We start from the raw sequence: 22,122 nt of genomic DNA, 5'->3' as shown, positions 1-22,122 counted from the left end.
CAGATGACACAACAAGCCAGGCTCTGGCTTGTTTTGCCTGTGGCAGCAGCAGGTTTGGAGGGCGTTGAGAACTTCTGAACAGTGAGCACAAGCCCGCTACTTCTTCACGCTAAAACATGGTTTGTTTTTAAACCAGGGATGAGAAACCTATGGCTCTCTGGTTGCTGTTGAACAGCAGCTCCCATCATCCCTGTCCGTTGGCCGGGCAGACTGCAGTTGCTGTTTTTTTATTAGACCTGCTAGTTGCTCGTGACCTAGAGGTCTTCAAGTGGCATAGAACACATTTGGAGTCCAGCAGCGTCTAGAGGGCCACAGGCTCCCTACCCCTGTTTTATTTGCATACTGTTTGTCTGTATACAGTTGTTTTATTTGTATACTTATTACAACAACAAAAAAATCATTACGTGGTTTACAGTAAGCAGTCTAAAATGGGATTTCCCAAACTTGGGCCTCCAGCTATTTTGGGGGGGATTACAATTCCCATCATCCCAGACCACTGGTCCTGCTAGCTAGGGATGATGGGAGTTGTAGTCCAACAACAGCTGGAGACGCAAGTTTGGGAAACCCTGGTCTAAAATGTACAGTAGACAGTCTCTAACAAAGCACAAACATGAAAAACAAATTACCTTGGAGGGTAAGAAAATACGTTGATGTGCAAACTGGTCCAATGCATCTGTTTCATGTATTTTACCTTTGATCCCAGAACTGTCTCTAGATAGAGAGTCTGAGACGGGGACTGGCACAGGATCCTCAGAACATGAAGATGGGGAAAGAGAAGGGAGCCCCAAAATTCTTTCACCAGCTGCCTCGCCCATGCCGCTTCCCACTGTCTTGTTAGATAGGAAAATCGAATTGCTCCTTAAGGAATGGAACAAGAACCCAGACATGCTCTTTACCATCCATCCCGTAGACGGCACCTTCCTAGTGTGGCACGTGAAATATTTGGATGAGTATCATCCAGGGATCTTTCGGCAAGTTCAGGTATAGTGTGTCTGAAGAAACAGAAAAGAAAGCATCCTGTTGTTTTATTTTAGTATGCATTCTGTCCCTTTGAGAGCTCAGTATATATCTTTTTTTTATATAGACCCAATAAAGTGTTTGTAGTCCAGCTGAATGTTAAGTGCTCCTGTGCTTGCTGGAAAGGGTAACTAAGGTCTCATATGATGCTGCAGAGCTCCCTTTCTGCTTTCGGGGAAGGAGGACCAGAGCCCCTTTGCTGTGTGCCAAGACTGTTGCTTTGCTGTCAGTGGTGGGGCAGAAAGTGGGGCGCTGAGAACATAAAAAGAGCCCCACTGCATTGCACCAAATATCCAAATACCCCAGCTCTTTATTCTCACCGTGGCCAACTAGATTCCCATGGGCAGGCTGCAGGCAGGCCCTGAGCACAAGATCACTCTCCCCACGTGTGATTCCCAGCAACTGGAGGTCAGGCAGGGGAGCCAGTGTGGTGTAGCGGTCAGCGTGTTGGACTAGGATCTGGGAGACCAGAGTTCAAATCCCTACTCAGCCATGAAGCTCAGTCTGTGGCCTAGGGCCAGCCAGTGCCCTTCAGCCTAACCTGCCTCACATGCCTTTTGAAGGGTTTAACTGAGGAGAGAGAGGAAGCCTTTTCAGCATAAGGGGATTTCCTTTAAAAAAAGGGAGAACTTGACAGCTATGGAGAGGACTGTGTTGCTCAGCTACTCAGAGGAAAGGAGGAATATAAACTTTAAAAATAACAAAAATAAGAGAATTAAAAAGGATACATAGCCATCGTGGCTCGTATGCTGCAAAAATGAAGTGGTGTTTTTTTGGGGGGGTGTTAGGGAAAGCAGTAGGCCTATAGCAGGCATAAGCAACCTCGGCCCTCCAGATGTTTTGGGACTACAACTTCCATGATCACTAGCTACCAGGACCAGTAGTCAGGGGTGATGGGAATTGTAGTCCCAGAACACCTGGAGGGCCGAGTTTGCCTGTGCCTGGCCTATAGGATCTTAAGTCACTTCATTCCCTGGCGTGCCCCCCAAACGGCTCCAAAGCTACGTCAACCATGGAGTTGTTGCAGTAAAATCTCCACCTCCCTTACTATCCTTTTAGAATTGCTTGGTTAATGGCAAAGAGTCAAGCTTAAGATCCTGAGGAAAACCCCTCCTCCAGTGTTGCAACTAATATGGCGTTGCCTTGCAATGCTATGCCAGCTTCAGGGAAGGGTTTTTCCTCAGGACTGCAGCAGGGGAGAAAAAGCATAAGTTTCTCCTCCCCAGCTATTGCCACCCCAATAGTGACCGGCTTCCCTCCCCTGTGGATGCAATTTGCATTAGGGGGAAGGGGAAAAAACACGCCACATGCTAAATGCAAATATACTTTTATCATCATGTCTTGTTTGCGCATAATACTTCCTAATCCACAGCCTTTTTGAAATACTGTATATATATACAAATACAGCGTTAGCTCTGTTTTTGAGCATCTCGGAAGCCGAACGTTTCGGTTTCCAAATGCCAAAAACCTGGAAGTAATTGCTTCTGTTTTCGAATGCGCCTCGGAAGTCGAACGGCTTCCATGGCATGTTTTTCCAGTTTTCTCAATGGAAGCAGCAGGTGGCCTTTTGCGCCTCGGTTGTCGAACGTTTCGGAAGTCGAATGGTTTTCCAGACCGGATTACGTTCGACAACCGAGGTACCACTGTATATACATATACTTGGGGCAGGTGGGAATTGGGACTTTTTCTATTAAAAATGTTACTATTTGCCTTAACACATTCGCCGTATTTCCTTCCCTTTCCTCTAGGTTTCATTTTCTTCTCAGATCCCCGTTGCGTTTCCATCCGGCGACGCCAGCTCCCTTAGCAAAAACATCATGATGTATGCCTGCACTACGTCTGCGAGAGAAATCAGCGAGGCACTGCTCCAGAAGAGAACTAGCATTTCCGACAGCCTGTCTGGATGGAGGCCGGGATGCTCCCAGGGCAGCTTCAACGCGAACATCACGGTGCCCACAGTCATGATGGTTTCTAAGCACATAGACGGCTCGCTCAACCAGTGGGCGGTTTCTTTTGCAGACAAGTCTGCTTTCACGACGGTGCACACAGTCACCCACAAGTTTAGGTACTGCGGGCACCGGTTTCATCTCAATGACCTTGCTTGCCACTCGGTGCTTCCGCTCCTGTTGACGTCTTCCCATCACAACACCCTGCGGACCCCGGAGGCCGATCAGCCGTGGGACTCTGAGGGCTTGGACAAAATGATGGATCCTATGAAGCACCTGAAAGGCTCTTCCAGGCAGCAGTTTAGGAACGCAGCGACGCTTACATTCCATGATCCAAACGCCATCTACAGCGAGCTGATTCTGTGGCGTGTGGACCCCATTGGACCTTTGTCACACACGGGTGGAGTATCGGAATTGGCTCGTATTAATTCTCTCCATACCTCTGCCTTCTCCAATGTGGCCTGGCTCCCAACTCTTATTCCTAGCTATTGTCTCGGTGAGTCCTGTTGTTGTATATACAGTGGTACCCCAGGTTACGGACGCTTCAGGTTACAGACTCCGCTAACCCAGAAATAGTACCTTGGGCTAAGAAGTTTGCTTCCGGATGAGAACAGAAATTGCGCAGCAGCAGCGGGAGGCCCCATTAGCTAAAGTGGTGCTTCAGGTTAAGAACAGTTTCAAGTTAAGAACGGATCTCCAGAACGAATTAAGTTCTTAACCTGAGGTACCACTGTAATAAAACTTGACATCTCAACTAGAAGAGTTTACCTTTTCATATAACTTCCCTACACCACCAGCATGGTCATGCTGGCTGGGGCTGAGGGGAGTTGAGAGTCCAACATGAGTAGGCAAACTAAGGCCTGGGGGCCGGATCCGGTCCAATCACCTTCTAAATCTGGCCCACGTAGGTTCCAGGAACCAGCGTGTTTTTACATGAGTAGAATGTGTCCTTTTATTTAAAATGCATCTCTGGGTTATTTGTGGGGCACAGGAATTTGTTCATTTCCCCCCTCAAAATATAGTCCGGCCCCCTACAAGGTCTGAGGAACAGTGGACCGGCCCCCTGCTGAAAAAGTTTGCTGACTCCTGGTAGTGTGTCATGTGAAAAGAGCCAGTGGGTTTTACTTATGTACAGACAAGCATAGGCTGCAGAAGCACTCAGCCTGCCATTTCGCACACTGCAAATGGCAAGGTGTATTCTGAACTGTGGCAGCCTATTTTTAGACCATTATGAGTTCTCCCCCCTTCCCCCCCCCAATATATCTGTAACTGAAATAACACACACCAGCTTGGATTTCTGCAGACTATTGCAGAAGAAATGAATGCAGCATGCGACAGGCAGGGTGCTGCAGTACGTAACAGGGTTTCAGGGTAGGGATATTCCAAACCGGGGCCCTGATTTTTGGTAAGAGATGGAGGTTTTACAACAGTTTCCCCATTTTCATCTGTTAAATGTTGGAAGAGCCGTAGACAAGCACTTCCTGGAAAACAGCCTTATTTCAAACTCAGCTAGAAGTTGCGAGACTGTAGCAACATTCTTTGATTTGTTGCATTGGTGGAATATAACGAAACTGCTTAATGCCTCTCCAACCATAACTGCTAAAACATATAGCTTACATTAAATGTCAAAAACTGACGCCTGCCTTTAAATTAGGTACCTACTGCAATTCTGCGAGTGCTTGTTTTGTGGCATCGGATGGCAGAAACCTGAGGCTATACCAAGCTGTAGTGGATGCAAGGAAACTTTTGGATGAGCTGAGCGACCCAGGATCCTCTGTAAGAAGTTGTTGTTGTCATTTATTTTTATTATGGTTTGTTAAATTTATATACCGCCTTTCATTCTAAGATCACAGGGCAGTTTCCAGTATAAAAACACAAAAATACATAATATAATAACAAGAGCTAAAAAAAGAAAAACCTCCCCCCCTTATCCTGTAAATATATGCACAGGATTTTTTAATGCCACCATCATCACAGAGGTGTCTGTGGAGAGGATATATTGATTGAAAATGTATTGTATTGTAACTTTTGAATACCTGTATACCGTATATATATTTTTTTAAAAAATGAAGGTGCCAGATGAGTTGCCCTGGGAGAGCATTGTTAATATGCTTCCCAAAGAGGACGACAGAGGCATCTTGGGCAACTATTTTGGCTGGAAACCTCCGTCCCTGCTCAGTGACTTTTCTGTCAAATTACAAATACCGAATAGAGGACAGGTATTCATAAGCTAAGGATAGAACTTAAAAGGGGAGTGCAGTCTGTACGATCAGGTTGCAAAGAGAGTGAGAATTCACACTAGTGGCTGCATTATTTTCTAAACATCAGACCACACACAAACTAAAACCATGATGATCTAGAGCAGGCATCCCCAAACTTCGGCCCTCCAGATGTTTTGGACTACAATTCCCATCATGCCTGACCACTGGTCCTGTTAGCTAGGGGTCATGGGCGTTGTAGGCCAAACCATCTGGAGGGCCGCAGTTTGGGGATGCCTGATCTAGAGCAAGGTCAGCCAAACCCCCATGCTGGCTTGGAGTCCAACAGCACAAAGTGGCTACCAATAGCCAGATGCTATTGGTATCAACAGAACCTCAGCTGCGGCTATTAGCTCGAAATTCAAATACTCTCCCAACTTCCCCTCTATTTCAGAAACTCATCGGTGAAGTTTTTAACATTGTGAGCCAGCAATCAACAGCTCGGCCAGGATGCATTATTGAACTAGATGCTATAACCGACCAGGTAAAAAATTAGTTAAGCCTCTAATGGGTCATTTAACCATGCCAGGTGCTTGTTTGTTTGTTGATTAAAGACCAGGAGTGGGGAGACTGTGATTAAAAGCCAGAAATCCATGCTGACGGTAGGGATGGGCAACCTTTCTCAGCTTGTGAGGGTAGAGAGTGGGGGCATGTGTTGGTGGTGGCCTGGGCCAGGGGGGAAATGGGCCAGAGAAATAGATGTAACAGACTTTTGCACAGTATGCTACATATCAGCCACACAAAATTCAGAGGCTTCCTTACTTAGAACACATCCACACCTTACATCTAAAGCAACATTCATGTTACAATCATGGCTCCCCGCCAAAATGAAATAAAAAAAACCTGGGAACTGTAGTTTGTTAAGGGTGCTGGTGGCACTGTGGTCTAAACCGCTTAGCCTCTTGTGCTTGCCGATCAGAAGGTTGGCGGTTCGAATCCCTGCGCTGGGGTGAGCTCCCGTTGCTCTGTCCCAGCTTCTGCCAACCTAGCAGTTCAAAAGCACACCAGTGCAAGTAGATAAATAGGTACTGCTCCGGCGGGAAGGTAAACGGCGTTTCCGTGCGCTCTGGTTTCCATCATGGTGTTCCGTTGTGCCAGAAGCGGTTTAGTCATGCTGGCCACATGACCTGGAAAGCTGTCTATGGACAAACGCCAGCTCCCTTGGCCTGAAAGCGAGATGAGCTCTGCAACCCCATAGTCACCTTTGACTGAACTTAACTGTCCAGGGGTCCTTTAGGTAAAGGTAAAGGGACCCCTCACCGTTAGGTCCAGTCGTGGACGACTCTGGGGTTGCAGCGCTCATCTTGCTTTACTGGCCGAGGGAGCCGGCGTACAGCTTCTGGGTCATGTGACCAGCATGACTAAGTGGTTTAAGAACCAGAGCAGCACACGGAAACCCTGTTTACCTTCCCGCCGGAGCAGTACCTATTTATCTACTTACACTTTGACGTGCTTTCAAACTGCTAGGTTGGCAGGAGCTGGGACTGAGCAACGGGAGCTCACCCCGTCGCGGGGATTCAAACCGCCAACCTTCTGATCGGCAAGCCCTAGGCTCTGGTTTAACCCACAGCGCCACCCACGGTAAATCAAGGTAAAGCACCACCTTTATCTTTAGGGCGCTGCTATTCCCCTCCCAGAGCTACAATTCCCATAGTGCCCTGGGAAGAGAGATTGGTTATTAAACCACTGAGAATTGTGGCTCTTGGAGGGGAATAGAGTTCGCCTGAAAACTTTTCAGCACCCTTAGCAGACTACAGTTCCCAGGATTCTTTGGGAAAAGCCATGGTTGTTTGAAGTGCTATGAATCTGCTTTAAATGTATAGTGCACATGGAGCCTTACTCTCACTCATACGTACATTCACCTCAATCCACCCTCAAATTACATGATAATGGCCACCATCTGCTAGCTGCTACAGATGATTATGTCCAATAACAGTGCAGTCCTGCACATGTCTACTCTGAAATAAACACCATTGGGCTAAATGGGACCTACTCCCAGATTGCACACAGAGTCATGACAACTTTCTGTTCTGCTGTTTTCCAGCAGAATATTTATTTATTTAGTTTGAATGAGCTGTTGGTCTCTCTGCATTTTGTGTCTGTTTACAAAATGGCATTGCCATGGGAAACTCTTTGTTACAAACGTTTAAATAATTGTGTGAGGGACAGGGGATATCGCGAAGTCCCTCCCCTCCTGAGTTCAAGCCCGTCCCCGAGCAAAGGGGAAAGCAGGGAGAGTTCCGATTCCAGTGGGGAAGCAGGAAGTCGTGTCCGAGGCTCAGGCAAGGTAGAGGAGCCAGGGTCCCAGGTGGGACAGGAAGGGGCAAGTAAGGGGGGAAGACCCATCCCCCCAACTCCAGAATTACGCAGGAAGAGGAGGGGCAAGAGGATGGGTCTGCCAAAGCTTTTGTGTTGGAGAAAGACGCGCCAAAAGCCATTAGGAGGTTCTGAAACCGACTGACAACATCGCTCCGTGTAAATAGCAATGACTTGAGCACTGTAAATACGCAGCACCAATAAAAGAATAAAATGCAGAGCTGCGTAGCGTCGTTACTCTGAAGTAGTCCACTCCGGCCACTGTGACAGCAACCTCCTAATCATTTTTGGGCTACTTCGGAGTTGCCGGGATGAGCGTGTCCGAGGCGGAGAAGTGGCGGCAGATCGCTGAGCAAGCCCAGCTAGAACTGCAACAGCTGTCGCTGCAGGCGCAGGGAGAATTGAAGGCAGCTAAAGAGGAGACTAAGAAGGTCCAGGACGACCGGCTACAACTTGCGGAACAGGTGAGAGAGCTCCAGGAAAAAGAGCAGCATTTAAGGGCGGTGGCGGTAGACCTCCAAAACAAGCTGGATGCAGAGAAAAACAAGGCGGGAGGGGCTCCCCAAGTCCAAGTGCTGCCAGGAAGGAGAGCAGGGACCCTTGTAAGCAAGTTCAATGGAGACCCGAAGGAGTTTCAGGGCTTTGAGACTGAGATCGTGTATGCTCTTGAGCTGCACCAGAATGAGTTCCCCGATGATGAGCACAGAGTAGCGTTTATTGTGGAACATCTCACCGGAGCAGCCAGGGAGTGGCTAAGACCATTAATCGCAACCAAGAATCCTTGCATGAAAAATGTCCAACAATTTCTAGAAGGTTTGAGGACGATGTATTCGTCTGATAGTCATTTGGACCAGACTAAGGAGGAACTGCATAATTTACGCCAAGGAAATATGACAGTTCGCGCATATTGGGCGAAATTCACCATGCTGGTGCACAGACTGGGGTGGGTTTTGGATTCGCCTCCCATGCAAGCTGCGTTTTACTTGGGTTTGAGCGAGGAGGTGAAGGATGAACTCTCGAGAGGTCCAAAGCCCAGTACTATGGATCAGCTGAGCAAAGCAGCTCTGGCGGTGGGGGTGAGGCAGGAATCCCGGTGGAACGACAAGCAAGCGACGCGCGCAAAGCGGGCTTGGTTCCCACGGTCGCAGGAGAAGCCACTCCCTCAACAACCCTTTCAAGCCACGCCTGGAGCCAGCCAGGACCAGGAGCCCATGCAGATTGATAGAGCGCGCGCGCGGGCTTTTCAAACCCCAGCGGCGCCAAGACGCAAGGAGGGAAGGGGCGGGAATTGCTTTCTCTGCAACTCACCCCAGCATCTCGTCAGAGACTGCCCACATCGCAGGGAGTGGCAAGGAAAGGCGGGAACGGTGGTGCCCTCCCCCACTGACGCAGCACCACAGCAGGGAAACGGGAAAGCCTGGCTGCAGGAGACAAGGGGCAGCAGCCAGGCACAGTCAGCAGACAACAGCCCCAGCCCGCCCACCCGCACAGAGAGATGCAGAGCCAGCCCACCCCTCCCAGAGCAGGAGTGGTTCTAGAAGTGACGCTAACGCTCCCAAATGGCTATCCCCTGACGGTCCTCGCCTTAATTGACAGTGGGGCGTCCGCCAACTTCTTCTCGAGAAGCTTTGCAGAAGAGCACCAAATCCAGCTTTTGCAGTTGGATTTTCCTCTGCACGTGGCAACCATTGACGGCAGGGAGCTGCTGGGAGGGGCCATCACACATCAAACCCCCCCCATGAGAATGACGGTGGGAAGGCACTCAGAAACACTGGCGTTCAACGTCACCACCATCTCAGACCCCCCCATCGTCTTGGGCATGAGCTGGCTGGCGCGCCACGACCCCTCCATCAGTTGGCACCAGAGGTGCATCACGTTTGGGTCGGACTTCTGTCTGGAACATTGCATGCAGCACCAACCAGGGGTGCGGGAAGATGTTCGAGACTATGTAAGGGGCTGTACCACCTGCCAGCGGGCGAAGGTGGTCAGAGCAGCGCCACCAGGGTTGCTGGAGCCCTTAGCCACACCACACAGGCCGTGGGAAGTGGTGTCCATGGACTTCATCACAGATCTGCCTTCGTCCAGGGGTAAGACTGCAGTGTTGGTGGTGGTGGACCTCATGTCCAAAATGTGTCACTTTATACCGTGTGCCAGGGCAGTCTCGGCAGAAGAGACAGCCAAACTGTTTGTTGATCACATTTTCAGACTGCATGGATTACCTTTAAGGGTTATTTCGGATCGTGGCCGCCAATTTGTTTCCAGGTTCTGGCGGCGGCTCATGAACCTCCTGCAGGTGGAGGTCAGCTTGTCGACGGCTAGACACCCGCAGACCAACGGACAAGCGGAGAGGGTCAACGCCATTCTGCAGCAGTACCTGAGATGCTACGTCAGCCAGCGGCAAACGGACTGGGTGGATCGCTTGCCACTAGCAGAATTTGCCTACAACAATGCAGTGCACGTCTCCACAGGGGTGTCGCCCTTTAAGGCCAATTACGGGCGCGACCTCAGATCTTTCCCAGAGAGGGAGAGGGAGGAGGAGGAGGAGGAGGGCCCACAGGCTGAGGATTGGGCAGAGGAACTGGAGACGGTGCACCAGCAGCTCAGAGAACACTTGGAGAGGGCCAAGGAAGCGTACAAAAAGGGGGCAGATCGCCACAGGCGACAAGGGGAGGTCATCAGGGTGGGGGACAAGGTGTGGTTGTCCTCGGAGGGCCTTCCCACCAGAGGGAGGTGCAAGAAGCTGGCACCCAAATGGCTGGGCCCCTTCACGGTCACGCAACAGGTCAATCCGGTGGCATACAGGCTGGCACTGCCAGAGGACATGAGGGTGCATCCAGTGTTTCATAGATCGCTGCTGTCGCCGTACAGGGAAAGCAGCAGGCTCAGGGACAGCGAACAAACCCCCGAGGGAGGGGGGGAGAGGGAAAGCAGGGAGCAACTCAATGAGGCCACGGCCATCCTGGATTCAAGGTGGGGGGTGGGGGGCCTGGAGTACCTCATGGCATGGGAGGATGCTCCACCGTCCCAGAATGAATGGGTTCCCGCCACTCAGATACAGGAGGAATTCTTGGTGGAAGAATTTCACGCCCTCTTTCCCCACGGACCCAAGCCCTGGCACATGGAAAGGGAGGGGGAGGAGGAGGAGGCACGGGAGAACAGCTCACCATGGCGCTGGGAAGCGGAGTTTGAGGAACCAGAGGATGAGGTATGGGTGTCGCCAAGATCCACCCAGTCAGAGGAAGGAGCAGATTGGCAAAACATTTTTACCCCCACCAGCTCAGACGCCACGGACTTTTTGGGATTCCCGTCCTCCCAGGCGGAAGGGGGGGGCTCGCAGGACTGGGGGGAGGTGTTCACACCACCTGGATCGGAGAGCACCGAGTTTTTAGGCTTCCAGTCGTCACCGACACATGGGGGGGGCCTGGGGAGGGGTGAAGGAGAGCTTGGGAGGGGGGTGGATGTGAGGGACAGGGGATATCGCGAAGTCCCTCCCCTCCTGAGTTCAAGCCCGTCCCCGAGCAAAGGGGAAAGCAGGGAGAGTTCCGATTCCAGTGGGGAAGCAGGAAGTCGTGTCCGAGGCTCAGGCAAGGTAGAGGAGCCAGGGTCCCAGGTGGGACAGGAAGGGGCAAGTAAGGGGGGAAGACCCATCCCCCCAACTCCAGAATTACGCAGGAAGAGGAGGGGCAAGAGGATGGGTCTGCCAAAGCTTTTGTGTTGGAGAAAGACGCGCCAAAAGCCATTAGGAGGTTCTGAAACCGACTGACAACATCGCTCCGTGTAAATAGCAATGACTTGAGCACTGTAAATACGCAGCACCAATAAAAGAATAAAATGCAGAGCTGCGTAGCGTCGTTACTCTGAAGTAGTCCACTCCGGCCACTGTGACAAATTGCTATCCTGCATTTCCCAGAAAAAAATATTATTGTTTCGTTATGTGCCTTGTTTGGGACCTGCATGTTTAGAATAAATACGCATAGGAGTTTTCAGGGAGAGGGGTTGGGATTCCCCTAGGATTTTAGCAGCATTATAGCCAACTTATAAATTTTAGGCTTTGGCAGAATAGTATGCTCCTTTATTAATCCTCAAACCAAACCCTCCAAAAGGAAGTCCTTAGTGCATTAGGTTTTTTGTCTAGCTCCGATGGGATTTACTATTAATTTTGTTCCCTACTGTGTTAAATTAATCAACGGAACACGTCTTGCGTAATTAATCAAAGAAAGCTTTGAGCTCACTCCGCTTCTGTAGCAAGCCTGCCACAGATTTTTGAGCATTTTTTATTCCCTATGTCGGGCTGAAATGCATGACTCCCCAAGCTTTTGCTAATGGTAATGGAAATGATCCTGCCCTTTCTACTCTGGAGATCTGGGACATCCTGCCAAGGACCAGGCTGGAGCTGATAGGAGTCAGAGTGCGGGCAGTTTCTTGATGAAGACTGGCCTAAAGACTGCTGTGCGTTTAGAAAAACAAAGTGAAAATCCCAGGAATGAGGAGCTGGAACAGTACTGAAGGCACCAAGTACCATGTGGCGGCTGTTCTGGATGGAACCCAGAAATGCCTTCTATGTAGATCAAGGGATGGGAAACCTTTGGTCCTCAAGATGTTGCTGAGCTACAACTCCCATCAGCCATGATCGCTGGGGCTGATGGGAACTATAGTTCAGCAAGCAGTGGGCAAGCCAAAGCTGCCCCACACCTGAGATAACAACCCGCATAGAATATGATTGGATACCTTGAACCTTATTGTGCATAACTATGTGGGGCAAGCTGGGTTTTTTTTAAAAAAAAAATAATATTTTTTTTATTGGATTTGGCTGTTGATTTCTGTCTAACGCTGTTTCTAGTGTGGGTCAAACACGCAATTGCTTCACGTTTTCCAAGAGGACTTCATTTTGGGATACAAACCGCATAAAGAGGAGGCGGAGCTGAAAGAAACCGAGATATTTTTCCAGCCCTCCAAAGGTATAGTGAAGCACTTGTAGTCTACTCTTATCCATAAGCAAGGAATCTTTACGGAGTGTTGTGGTGCACTTGGGAGGCAGCAGAAGATCTCCTGCTGGGTGGGATCGACTAATCCAGTGTTTCCCAACCAGTGTGCCTCCAGATGTTTTGGGACTACAACTCCCATCATCCCTAGCTAGCAAGACCAGTGGTCAGGAATGATGGGAGTTGTAGTCCCAAAACATCTGGAGGCACACTGGTTGGGAAACACTGGACTAATCCAGCATCCTTTCCCCACAGAGGTCAACCAGATCCCCCCCCCCAAGCCAAACATGACCGCCATCTTCCTCCTCTTCTGTTCATGTGCCCCAGCAGCCAGGACCTGGCCATTGGGGGGGTGGGGTGGTAGTCTTGGATAGCCTTATCCTTAGATTTGTCTAATCTTCTTTTAAAGCTCTCCAAGTTGGTGGCTGTTATGAAACTACATCTTGTGGTAGCAAATTCCATAGTTGAACTAAGTACTGTCTACTTTCCCTTGTTCATTGAGTGGTTCTGGGTTCTAATATTATTGGGGGGGGAGAGATAAATACATTTCTCCACCCCCAGCCTATGCATCATTTTATACATTTTTATCACGTTCCCACTTACTTGGCTTTTTTTCTAAGCATTATCATAACACTTTAAACACCCATGGCTTCTTCCAGAGAATCTTGGGAGCTGCTGTTTGTTGATGGTGCTGAGAGTTGTTAGGAGGACCCCCCCACACACACACACACCATCATGGAGCTACAATTTGCAGAGTTCCCTGGGAAGAGGAATTGACTGTTAAACTGCTCCGAGAATTGTAGCCCGTTTGAAGAATGAATAGGAAGTAGAGCCAAAATTCCCCAAAAGGTGTCTGCACTGAGGGCTTGGCAGCTGCTGGCGCTATTCATAGGACATTCTCCATATATTTCCAGTATATTTCCTATTTGACATCCTTTGCTAGTTGGCAATGCAGTATTTAGTATCTGGCGGCTTTTGGTAGAAAACTTGTAACAGTATTTGACATTGAGCGGTTTCTGACAATTCACGCACTACAACATTTCGTACTGATATGTGCTAAAATAACACACAAGTTTTCAACAAGCCTAAAACACTCAACTTTCAGATGAGACTTCACTTCCAAAATATAAAATGGAATTTGAAAGTGTGCCCTCAAATTTGGAACAATGAAGTCAGAAGGTTTTCTGAGTTTTTGTGACTTAATTTTGGCCTAATATTAGCAGGGTTTTTGTTTGTTTTTTAAATCAGATTGGTTTAACTTTTCTTTCTTGCATACACTTTTAGGTTTATGCACCATGAACATATTAATGATTTACAGTATTTAAAATGCAGCAGAAAGTGGTATTTTTTAAATGTGATCCTTACAACATGGTTCATTTTTCATAAAATGTCATTGCTACCCTGGGCATCTTTGGGAGGGAGGTTAGGCTATAGGTTTGTTTCTTTGTTTATAAATATCACTTACATTGAAATGCCAGCTTGACATTAATATTTGGTTTTCATTTTGGACAGGTTATCGGCCACCACCCTTCTCCGAAAAGTTTTATCTAGTTGTAATTGAAAAAGACACAAATGGATGTTCCATACTTCATATGTGGCATCTGCATCTTAAATCTGTTCAAGCATGTGTAGGTAAGTGAAGAAATTTCCAGATGAACATGTATTTTTACTCTAATCATGCACTGGCTGATTTAAGGCATTTTTTTTTAAAAAAAAAATCCTGCCTTGCAGCTGGGGGAAAACACACAAGGCTGCTTAAGATAGCTAATAAGACAGTGTATAAAATCCTGTAACAATTCAATACCAGAATTTGCAAATACCACTCAAGCCAAGCCTCCAGACAAGCAGGGCTACAGAATGGTGGATCATTTGCCTTTTATGCAAAAGGTCCCAGGTTCAGTCTCCAGGTGGAGCCGGGAACGTTCTATGTCTGAAATCCCAGAGAGCCGCTCTCATCCTGGAAATTCAGCATAGATAATAATGAACTCATTGGGCCAGTGGTTGCATGGAACACTAAGAGCAGTGTTCCATCATTGCAGGCATTTCTGCCTACGCAACAGAACTTTCCCTTCCTCTCCTCCTCCTGTAAAGGCCCTTTAAATATGTTCTGGCGGTTCTCCCAACTTGGGTTGTTTTGCATGCAAGTCCACGGCTCTGTGCGCAGACTGAACCCCCCCCCCCCCAAAAGCAGGGAAATTCTGTCCACTTGAGATTGCTAGCAGCTGCTGTTCAAAGACATACTATGCCTCCAACATTGGAGGCAAAAAAACATATATCAGGGTTAGTGGCCATTGAAGGTGTTGTCTTCCTCTTTTAAAGCTTTTCACCCTGCATGCTATATCTAAACAAATCTTTGCCTATGTTTTAAATGGGAAGTATGTCCTTGTTACACACTGAATTTTTTTTATTTTTATTTTGTAATAATGCATCTTTAAAGCAAAGTCTGTTGAAGTTCAACCATCAGGAAACCAGCTGGGCATACCTGGGCAACAGACTCTCGACTCATCTCCAGATACCTCACCAAGTGCAGCACCAATGCCCCGTTCTTCATCTGTCGCTAATCTTCAGACAGCTAGTAAACTTATTTTGAGTTCTAGCCTGGTCTACAGTTGCCCATTGGATATTCCAGTTGGTGTAGAAGTTGTACGAGCTACTCCTTCTGCAGGTAAAACAATGATTCAATACTTTGTTACATTGGTTTCTATAACTTTGGTTACCAATCTGAGACTTTTGGCAAATTCTGCATCGTTGGTCTGCTATAACCCTATAGATGCAAAATAATTGTTGGGATGTCGTTTTCACTCTTGTATATTGTGAATTAGAAACATGAATTAGAAACAAAATGGATTGGAGACTTAACTGTTCGATACTGCTAAGAAATCGAAACAGAACTATCTGTTTTGCCTGCAGACATTTCCTAGATGGGAAAATCTTTTAAAATTTCAAGTGGGTGTAAGTTTCACTCTTTTGGACCACAGACCTGCTGCAAATCAGCAGGCTAGTAACTTTTTGTGGGCTCTCTTAGGAGGCTGTGTTTGTGTCATGTAAATGCTGTTTCACCTTGTGAACCACCCTGAGATCTTCAAATGAAAGACGGTATACAATTTTTAATAATGATAATAATAATAATCTCTGATTCATTTAGGACACCTGAGCTCTTCATCAATTTATCCAGTCTGCCTCGCACCTTACTTGCTAGTTACTTCCTGTTCGGATGACAGAGTCCGGTTCTGGAGGTGCTCTGTAGAGACGATGGTGAACAGCAGAAATGAAACGAAGGAAACCTACCACTGGAAGAAGTGGCCTTTAATGAACGATGCAAAAGATGATGACAGCAGCACAGTGAGCATTTTGGGAAGGCCTGTTGCTGTCAGCTGTTCCTATACAGGGCGCTTGGCTGTGGCATATAAACAACCCTTGCAACACAACGGTTTTGTTTCCAAAGAATTTTCTATGCACGTATGTATATTTGAATGCGAATCCACCGGAGGGTCGGAATGGGTCTTGGAGCAGACGATTCACCTGGACGATCTAGTGGAAGTTGGGAGTGTTCTTGACTCGAGAGTGAGCGTGGACAGTAATTTATTTGTATATAGTAAAATGGATGTATTTTTGAACAAGGACCGGCACCTGATGCCAAACACCAAGCATTTGGTCCACTTGGACTGGGTTTCGAAAGAAGACGGCTCACATATTCTGACGGTCGGCATGGGTGCAAATATATTCATGTACGGCCGACTTTCGGGAATTGTGACTGAGCAAACCAGCAGCAAAGAGGGTGTCGCCGTCATTACTTTACCACTAGGTGGTAGCATAAAGCAAGGCATAAGGTCCAAATGGGTGCTGCTGAGATCCATAGACTTGGTGTCTTCTGTAGATGGCACCCCTTCATTGCCAGTCTCTCTGTCTTGGGTAAGAGATGGGATACTGGTCGTGGGAATGGACTGTGAAATGCACGTCTATGCACAGTGGAAGCATGCCATGAAATCGGGGGCCAGCGAGAGCGACTGTTTCCTCGGCGAAGACTCCCCCACGCAAGATCCATTGAAGACCAGTTGGATGGCCAAAAAAACCAGCATCATCGACGGAGCGGGCATTGTGGACGATGTTTTCGGAACCCCCACAGTGATTCAAGATGGCGGGCTTTTTGAAGCCGCCCACGTCCTTTCTCCTACCCTCCCGCAGTACCACCCAACCCAGCTCTTGGAGCTGATGGACCTGGGCAAAGTCCGCAGAGCAAAAGCCATTCTTTCGCATTTGGTGAAATGCATTGCGGGAGAAGTTGCCATTGTGAAAGACCCTGAGTCAGCCGACGGCGGCTCTAAGCGGCACCTCTCTCGCACCATCAGTGTAAGTGGAAGCACCGCAAAGGACGCGGTCAGTACGGGGAAAGAGGGGACGCGGGACTATACAGAGATCGACTCTATCCCTCCGCTGCCCTTGTACGCGCTGCTTTCGGCAGACCAGGATTCCACGTACAAGACGGAGGAAGCGACTAAAAGGCCCCAAGGCTCAGAAGACCATGCCAAAAGGAAGCCAGAGGATCACTACTCAGATCTGTTCCAGGTTCAGCAGGTGACAACGGACGACTTCATTGATTTTGAGCCAGAAAGGAAAGAGCATAAATCCAAAGTCATCAACCTGTCTCAATACGGGCCAACTTACTTTGGGAGAGAGCATGCCAGCGTCCTCTCGAGCCATTTAATGCACTCAAGTTTACCGGGACTTACTCGCCTCGAGCAGATGTTCTTGGTCGCTTTGGCAGACACTGTTGCTACCACAAGCACCGAGCTTGATGAAAACAGAGATAAGCATTACTCAGGTAAACAACTTTCCCACTTTCTCATGGAATGGTTCTTGAGGGGAAGATGCGACATTTAGGAAGTGACGCAAGACGCTTTTAGTGTCCGAGTTCTTGTTGACCTCTGTGATTTGTTTTAAATAAATATATTTCATAAATATATCCGGCTTGGGCCCACCCACACATCCCGCCTGCAATCAATCAATCAAATACCTTTATTGGCATCACAGACTAAAACATTTAAAGTAACTGGAATAATTAAAAAGACAAGGGTGAAGCTATCGAGGGTTATAAGGTCACACTGTGGTCGTGTGCATGTAGATATTCTGCTGCGCCCTGCATATGCAAGTTGTTTTGAGAATCTTTTATTTGAAAAGGCTTTGTATGAATATTGTAACTAAGCAACATGGACACCTGCATGTATTGCGTTTTAACCGCTTGGTGCGTTTTCACAGGGAGAGAAACTTTAGATGAATGCGGCCTGCGGTACGTGCTAGCTATGCGTTTGCATACATGCCTTCTGACATCACTCCCACCTTTATATCGTGTTCAGCTACTTCATCAAGGTACTGTAATTCTTTTGTGCGAACTGCCTGATGCGAATCACTCTAAGAAGCAACAAGCAATGGGAAGAATAGGGTATCTAGTGACTGTGTGAGCCGTTAGGTGTTGACCCATGGCAGGGTCTTCTTGGTGATGGCTCTCTGTTTGTGGTGAGGTGCCTCCTTTAATATTCAAGTTCGGGGGGAAGTTAGAAACATTGCTGCTTAAAAGGTATTTAGTGGCTGAAAGATACTAGGAACTTTGAATTATTAGTAGTGAGGCTATGGAATTGGTATTTAGATGTTTATAATTGTTTTAAAATATTTTAAATACATTGTATTTTATTTTTAGTTATGTTGCTTTAACCTTTTTATTTATTTATTGCCCTGGCCTCCTTGGGCAAGGAAAAGGAGAAGATATACTAGTGTTACGATGACAGTTTTATTCACTATATTGGTGTAATTGGAGGTGGCCACACTCTGTTTTTCTTGAGTTAATTTTCTGAATTCTAAAGCCCTGAATGCACGCTTGTTCCAAAATTTGCATAAAATGAATTTTTTGCATCATTCTTAACAAATTATGAACGTATGTCCCCAGTGGCTTTAAATCCACTAATTCAAAGCTGCCCCCCACCTGCCCCTAGGCTATTATTTCTGATCTAATTCACCATGTTGTAATTGCCTTGTGCCTGTCATTTCCCTGTGCCATGATTTAGGTGTTTCCACATGCCACTTTGCCTGGGCTTTTCATTCGGAGGCAGAGGAAGAGTTAATCAACATGATCCCTGCAATTCAAAGAGGAGACCCCCAGTGGTCCGAACTAAGAACTATGGGTATAGGCTGGTGGGTCAGAAACATCAACACACTCCGAAGGTGCATGGAGAAGGTAATAATTTGAGCCATTCTTGGTGATAACTGGAAGGTCACGAGCCTTTGAACCTGCCTTGTTCCAAGTTATATCGTGGTGAGGCATCTCATCCTGCCATTATACAAATCTATGGTGCGACCTCACTTGGCGTACTGGGCATTGTTTAGGTTGTTTCACCTCAAAAAGGTTATCGTAGAGCAGTAAAGGGGCAAACAAAATGGCAAAGCTTATGGCAACGCTTATATAGGAGCTTAGGAAACTTGCATCCCCGAGGCTCTTGTAGTTTGGCAGAAGTAGATTAAGCTAATGGGAGTGTGCGAGAATGGGAAGAGAACTCTTAAAGAATGTGTCAAAATGGACTTCACCTCTTTTATTCTCAGCTTAAATGCAGGCATGCAAGACATGGTCACAGGCTGCCATTTGAAGAGATTGGCTGTAGAACTGTGGTTAAGTTGCAATATGTCCTTTGACTATTCTGAGCCTAAATCGATTTCCTGTTGGGGTTACAATCATAAAGCTCCAAAGATCTTCCCCGAAGCAAGTTTGAGCTGGTACGGAATTGTTCAAAACACAAGACCAAATATATTATTCCGTGAACTGCCCCGAGACCTCAGGGTGTAGGGCGGTATATATATTCAATAAATAATAATAATAATAAAGCTGTAGCAGCTCCCCTTTGAGGAAACATTACAACATTTGGGGCTATTCTTTGCCCCCAAAAAGGCAATGGTGTTTGGGCAGTGGGGAACATGGCAGAGGTGTTTAAAACTATTCCTGGTGCAGATGAAGTGGATAGAGAGTTTTCCTCCCTTATAATACTAGAACTCGTGGGCGTCCAATAAAGCTGAATATTGGAAGACTCAGGTAGCGCAAAAGAGAGCATTTATTTGCACAGTGGATAGTTCCCACATTGAACTTGTTCCCGCAAGATTTAGAAATGACCACCATTGAATTGCTTTAAGAGAGAATTAGACAAATTAATGAAGGATGGTAAAAAAAAAAGTAAAGCACTCCTAAACATTTAAGTTCAATCAAAGGTGACTATGGGGTTGTGGTGCTCATATTGCTTTTTAGCCCAAGGGAATTTGCATTTGTCCCCAGACAACTTTCCGGGTCATGTGGCCAGCATGACTAAACCGCTTCTGGTGCAATGGAACACCGTGACAGAATCCAGAGTGCATGGAAACGCCATTTACCTTCCCGCTGCAGCAGTACCTATTTATTTATTTGTGCAGGTATGCTTTTGAACTGCTAGGTTGGCAGGAGCTGGGACAGAGCAACTGGAGCCCCGTCGCGGGGATTTGAACCGACGACCTTCTGATCAGCAAGCCCAAAAGGCTCAGTGGTTTAGACCACAGCGCCACCTGCATCCCCTCATGAAGGATGGGTCTCTGAGTGGCTACTAGCCACAATGGCTGTGTCTTTCCATCCCCTTGATCATCTTGGTTACCGTTTTCTGAACCTTTTCCAGCACTATATGTAATAGGTTTTTTTGGGATGAGGTGACCAGAACTCAACACGGTATTCTGAATGTGGTCACGCCATAGGTTTGTGTAATGGCATTATGATACTGGCAGTTTTATTTTTAATTGCTTTTCAAACTATCCCTTACATGAAATTTGCCTTTTTCATGGCCGCCACACATTGGGTCGACATTTTCATCGAGCTTATCCAATACGCTTAGAAATGTTGCATATTACGGTATTATTTTTTCCAACACTGAGTTATATCAATTTCTATATTTAAATTACTATCTCTGTATTCAGAAAAGCATGCATAGGATCAATATTGCTGCCAATCAATCAATTCTTGTTTACCTACCTACCCTGATACACTTCTTTCCTTTTGCAGAAAGGCTTTTGGGTGGGGAGCAGGAGAGAGCAGGATACTATTATTGGCAAAAATTGAAGCATTTTATTAGTTGGCTATTTCATTTAGGAGCTTGAGAAAAGCAGATACGATAGAGGTAGTGGCACCAGCGATGGCACCATGCCTTTTTGCGTCTAGGAAAGAAGGCAAAACAAAGATGGGAATATACCCTTTTGCTGCCTAGGGAAAGCAGTTGAAGGTAGGTTGGTTGGGTGAAAGGCCAGAGGCAGATCTGCAGCTCACCTGCAATTTGTGTCATTTAGTCGGCTTGCAGCCCTTACTCTCTGTGATACTGTGGACTTTTTCTTTTTCTCCTCAACACAACAGGTTGCAAAAGCAGCATTTCAGAGGAACAACGATGCTTTGGATGCTGCACTATTTTACCTTGCGATGAAGAAAAAAGCAGTGGTGTGGGGTCTGTTTCGGTAAGTCCCATTAACTTCGCCTTTCCTTCTTCCCTTGTGGTCTAAACCACTGAGCCTCTTGGGCTTGCCGATCAGAAGGTTGGCGGTTCAAATCCCCACGACGGGGTGTGCTCCCGTTGCTCTGTCTCAGCTCCTGCCAACCTAGCAGTCAGAAAGCACACCAGTGCAAATAGATAAATAAGTACCACTGCGGCAGGAAGGTAAACTATGTTTTTGTGCGCTCTGGTTTCCATCACGGTGTTCCGTTGCGCCAGAAGCGGTTTAGTCCTCCTGGCCACATTCTGGACAAATGCCAGCCCCCTCAGCCTGAAAGCGAGATGAGTGCCCCAACCCCCGAGTCGTCTGCAACTGGGTTTAACTGTCCAGGGGTCCTTCACCTTTATTTTACCTTCCCTCCAAAAAACAACGAGTTAGGATATAGGGGAAAGCTTGTACAAAATTATGGGCACTCGTGCCACCTTTCTAGTTGCTACTCTGCTTCGTTCTTCATGTTGACTCAGCAGTGAATCCCACTGAGTTTGAGGGGCCTTACTTCTGGGTGAATGTGCATAGAAGGTGCAGCCCTAATGGAAATCTCTCTCTCCCCCTTTGTTTTCCAACACAGGTCTCAGCATGATGAGAAAATGACACAGTTCTTCAGCCATAATTTCAGTGAAGATAGATGGCGCAAAGCAGCTTTGAAAAATGCTTTTGCTTTGCTGGGAAAACAGCGCTTTGAGCAGTCGGCTGCCTTTTTCTTGTTGGCTGGGTCACTGAAGGATGCTATTGAGGTATTGTTGCCCCAAATACACAGGTGCTTTTGTTGTGGTGGTTTATATGCTCTTCTATTCATTCATATATCTGTAGTACAGTCGTACCTTGGTTATCGAACAGCTTAGTTCTCAAACGTTTTGGCTCCCGAACGCCACAAACTCGGAAGTGAGTGTTTCAGTTTGCGACCTGTTTTTGGAAGCTGAATGTCCAACGTGTCTTCCGATTGGCTGCAGGAGCTTCCTGCAGCCAATCTGAAGCCGTACTTTGGTTTCTGAACGTTTTGGAAGTCGGAACGGACTTCCGGAACAGATTCCGTTCGACTTCCAAGGTATGACTGTAATCTCT

At 47.2% G+C, this 22,122-nt stretch overlaps 1 protein-coding gene across 6 annotated transcripts in view; it reads left to right on the top strand.

Moving 5' to 3' along the window:
- Nucleotides 1–22,122, top strand: part of DMXL2 (Dmx like 2) — a 100,478-nt gene that overhangs the window by 38,792 nt on the left and 39,564 nt on the right. For all 6 annotated transcript variants that reach the window (XM_035131024.2, XM_035131022.2, XM_060282351.1 and 3 more), the window contains exons 11-22: nucleotides 704–981; nucleotides 2,766–3,459; nucleotides 4,618–4,739; nucleotides 5,616–5,705; nucleotides 12,378–12,495; nucleotides 14,032–14,151; nucleotides 14,957–15,184; nucleotides 15,665–17,341; nucleotides 17,776–17,886; nucleotides 18,579–18,748; nucleotides 20,927–21,024; nucleotides 21,629–21,794. In XM_035131024.2, coding sequence (XP_034986915.2) covers nucleotides 704–981; nucleotides 2,766–3,459; nucleotides 4,618–4,739; nucleotides 5,616–5,705; nucleotides 12,378–12,495; nucleotides 14,032–14,151; nucleotides 14,957–15,184; nucleotides 15,665–17,341; nucleotides 17,776–17,886; nucleotides 18,579–18,748; nucleotides 20,927–21,024; nucleotides 21,629–21,794 — 3,872 coding nt within the window. The remainder of the gene's footprint in view (nucleotides 1–703; nucleotides 982–2,765; nucleotides 3,460–4,617; nucleotides 4,740–5,615; nucleotides 5,706–12,377; nucleotides 12,496–14,031; nucleotides 14,152–14,956; nucleotides 15,185–15,664; nucleotides 17,342–17,775; nucleotides 17,887–18,578; nucleotides 18,749–20,926; nucleotides 21,025–21,628; nucleotides 21,795–22,122) is intronic.

Source organism: Zootoca vivipara, chromosome 14, assembly GCF_963506605.1.
Source record: "Zootoca vivipara chromosome 14, rZooViv1.1, whole genome shotgun sequence".
Classification (NCBI taxonomy): Eukaryota; Metazoa; Chordata; class Lepidosauria; order Squamata; family Lacertidae; genus Zootoca; species Zootoca vivipara.
This window is presented reverse-complemented; position numbering and strand designations above follow the sequence as displayed.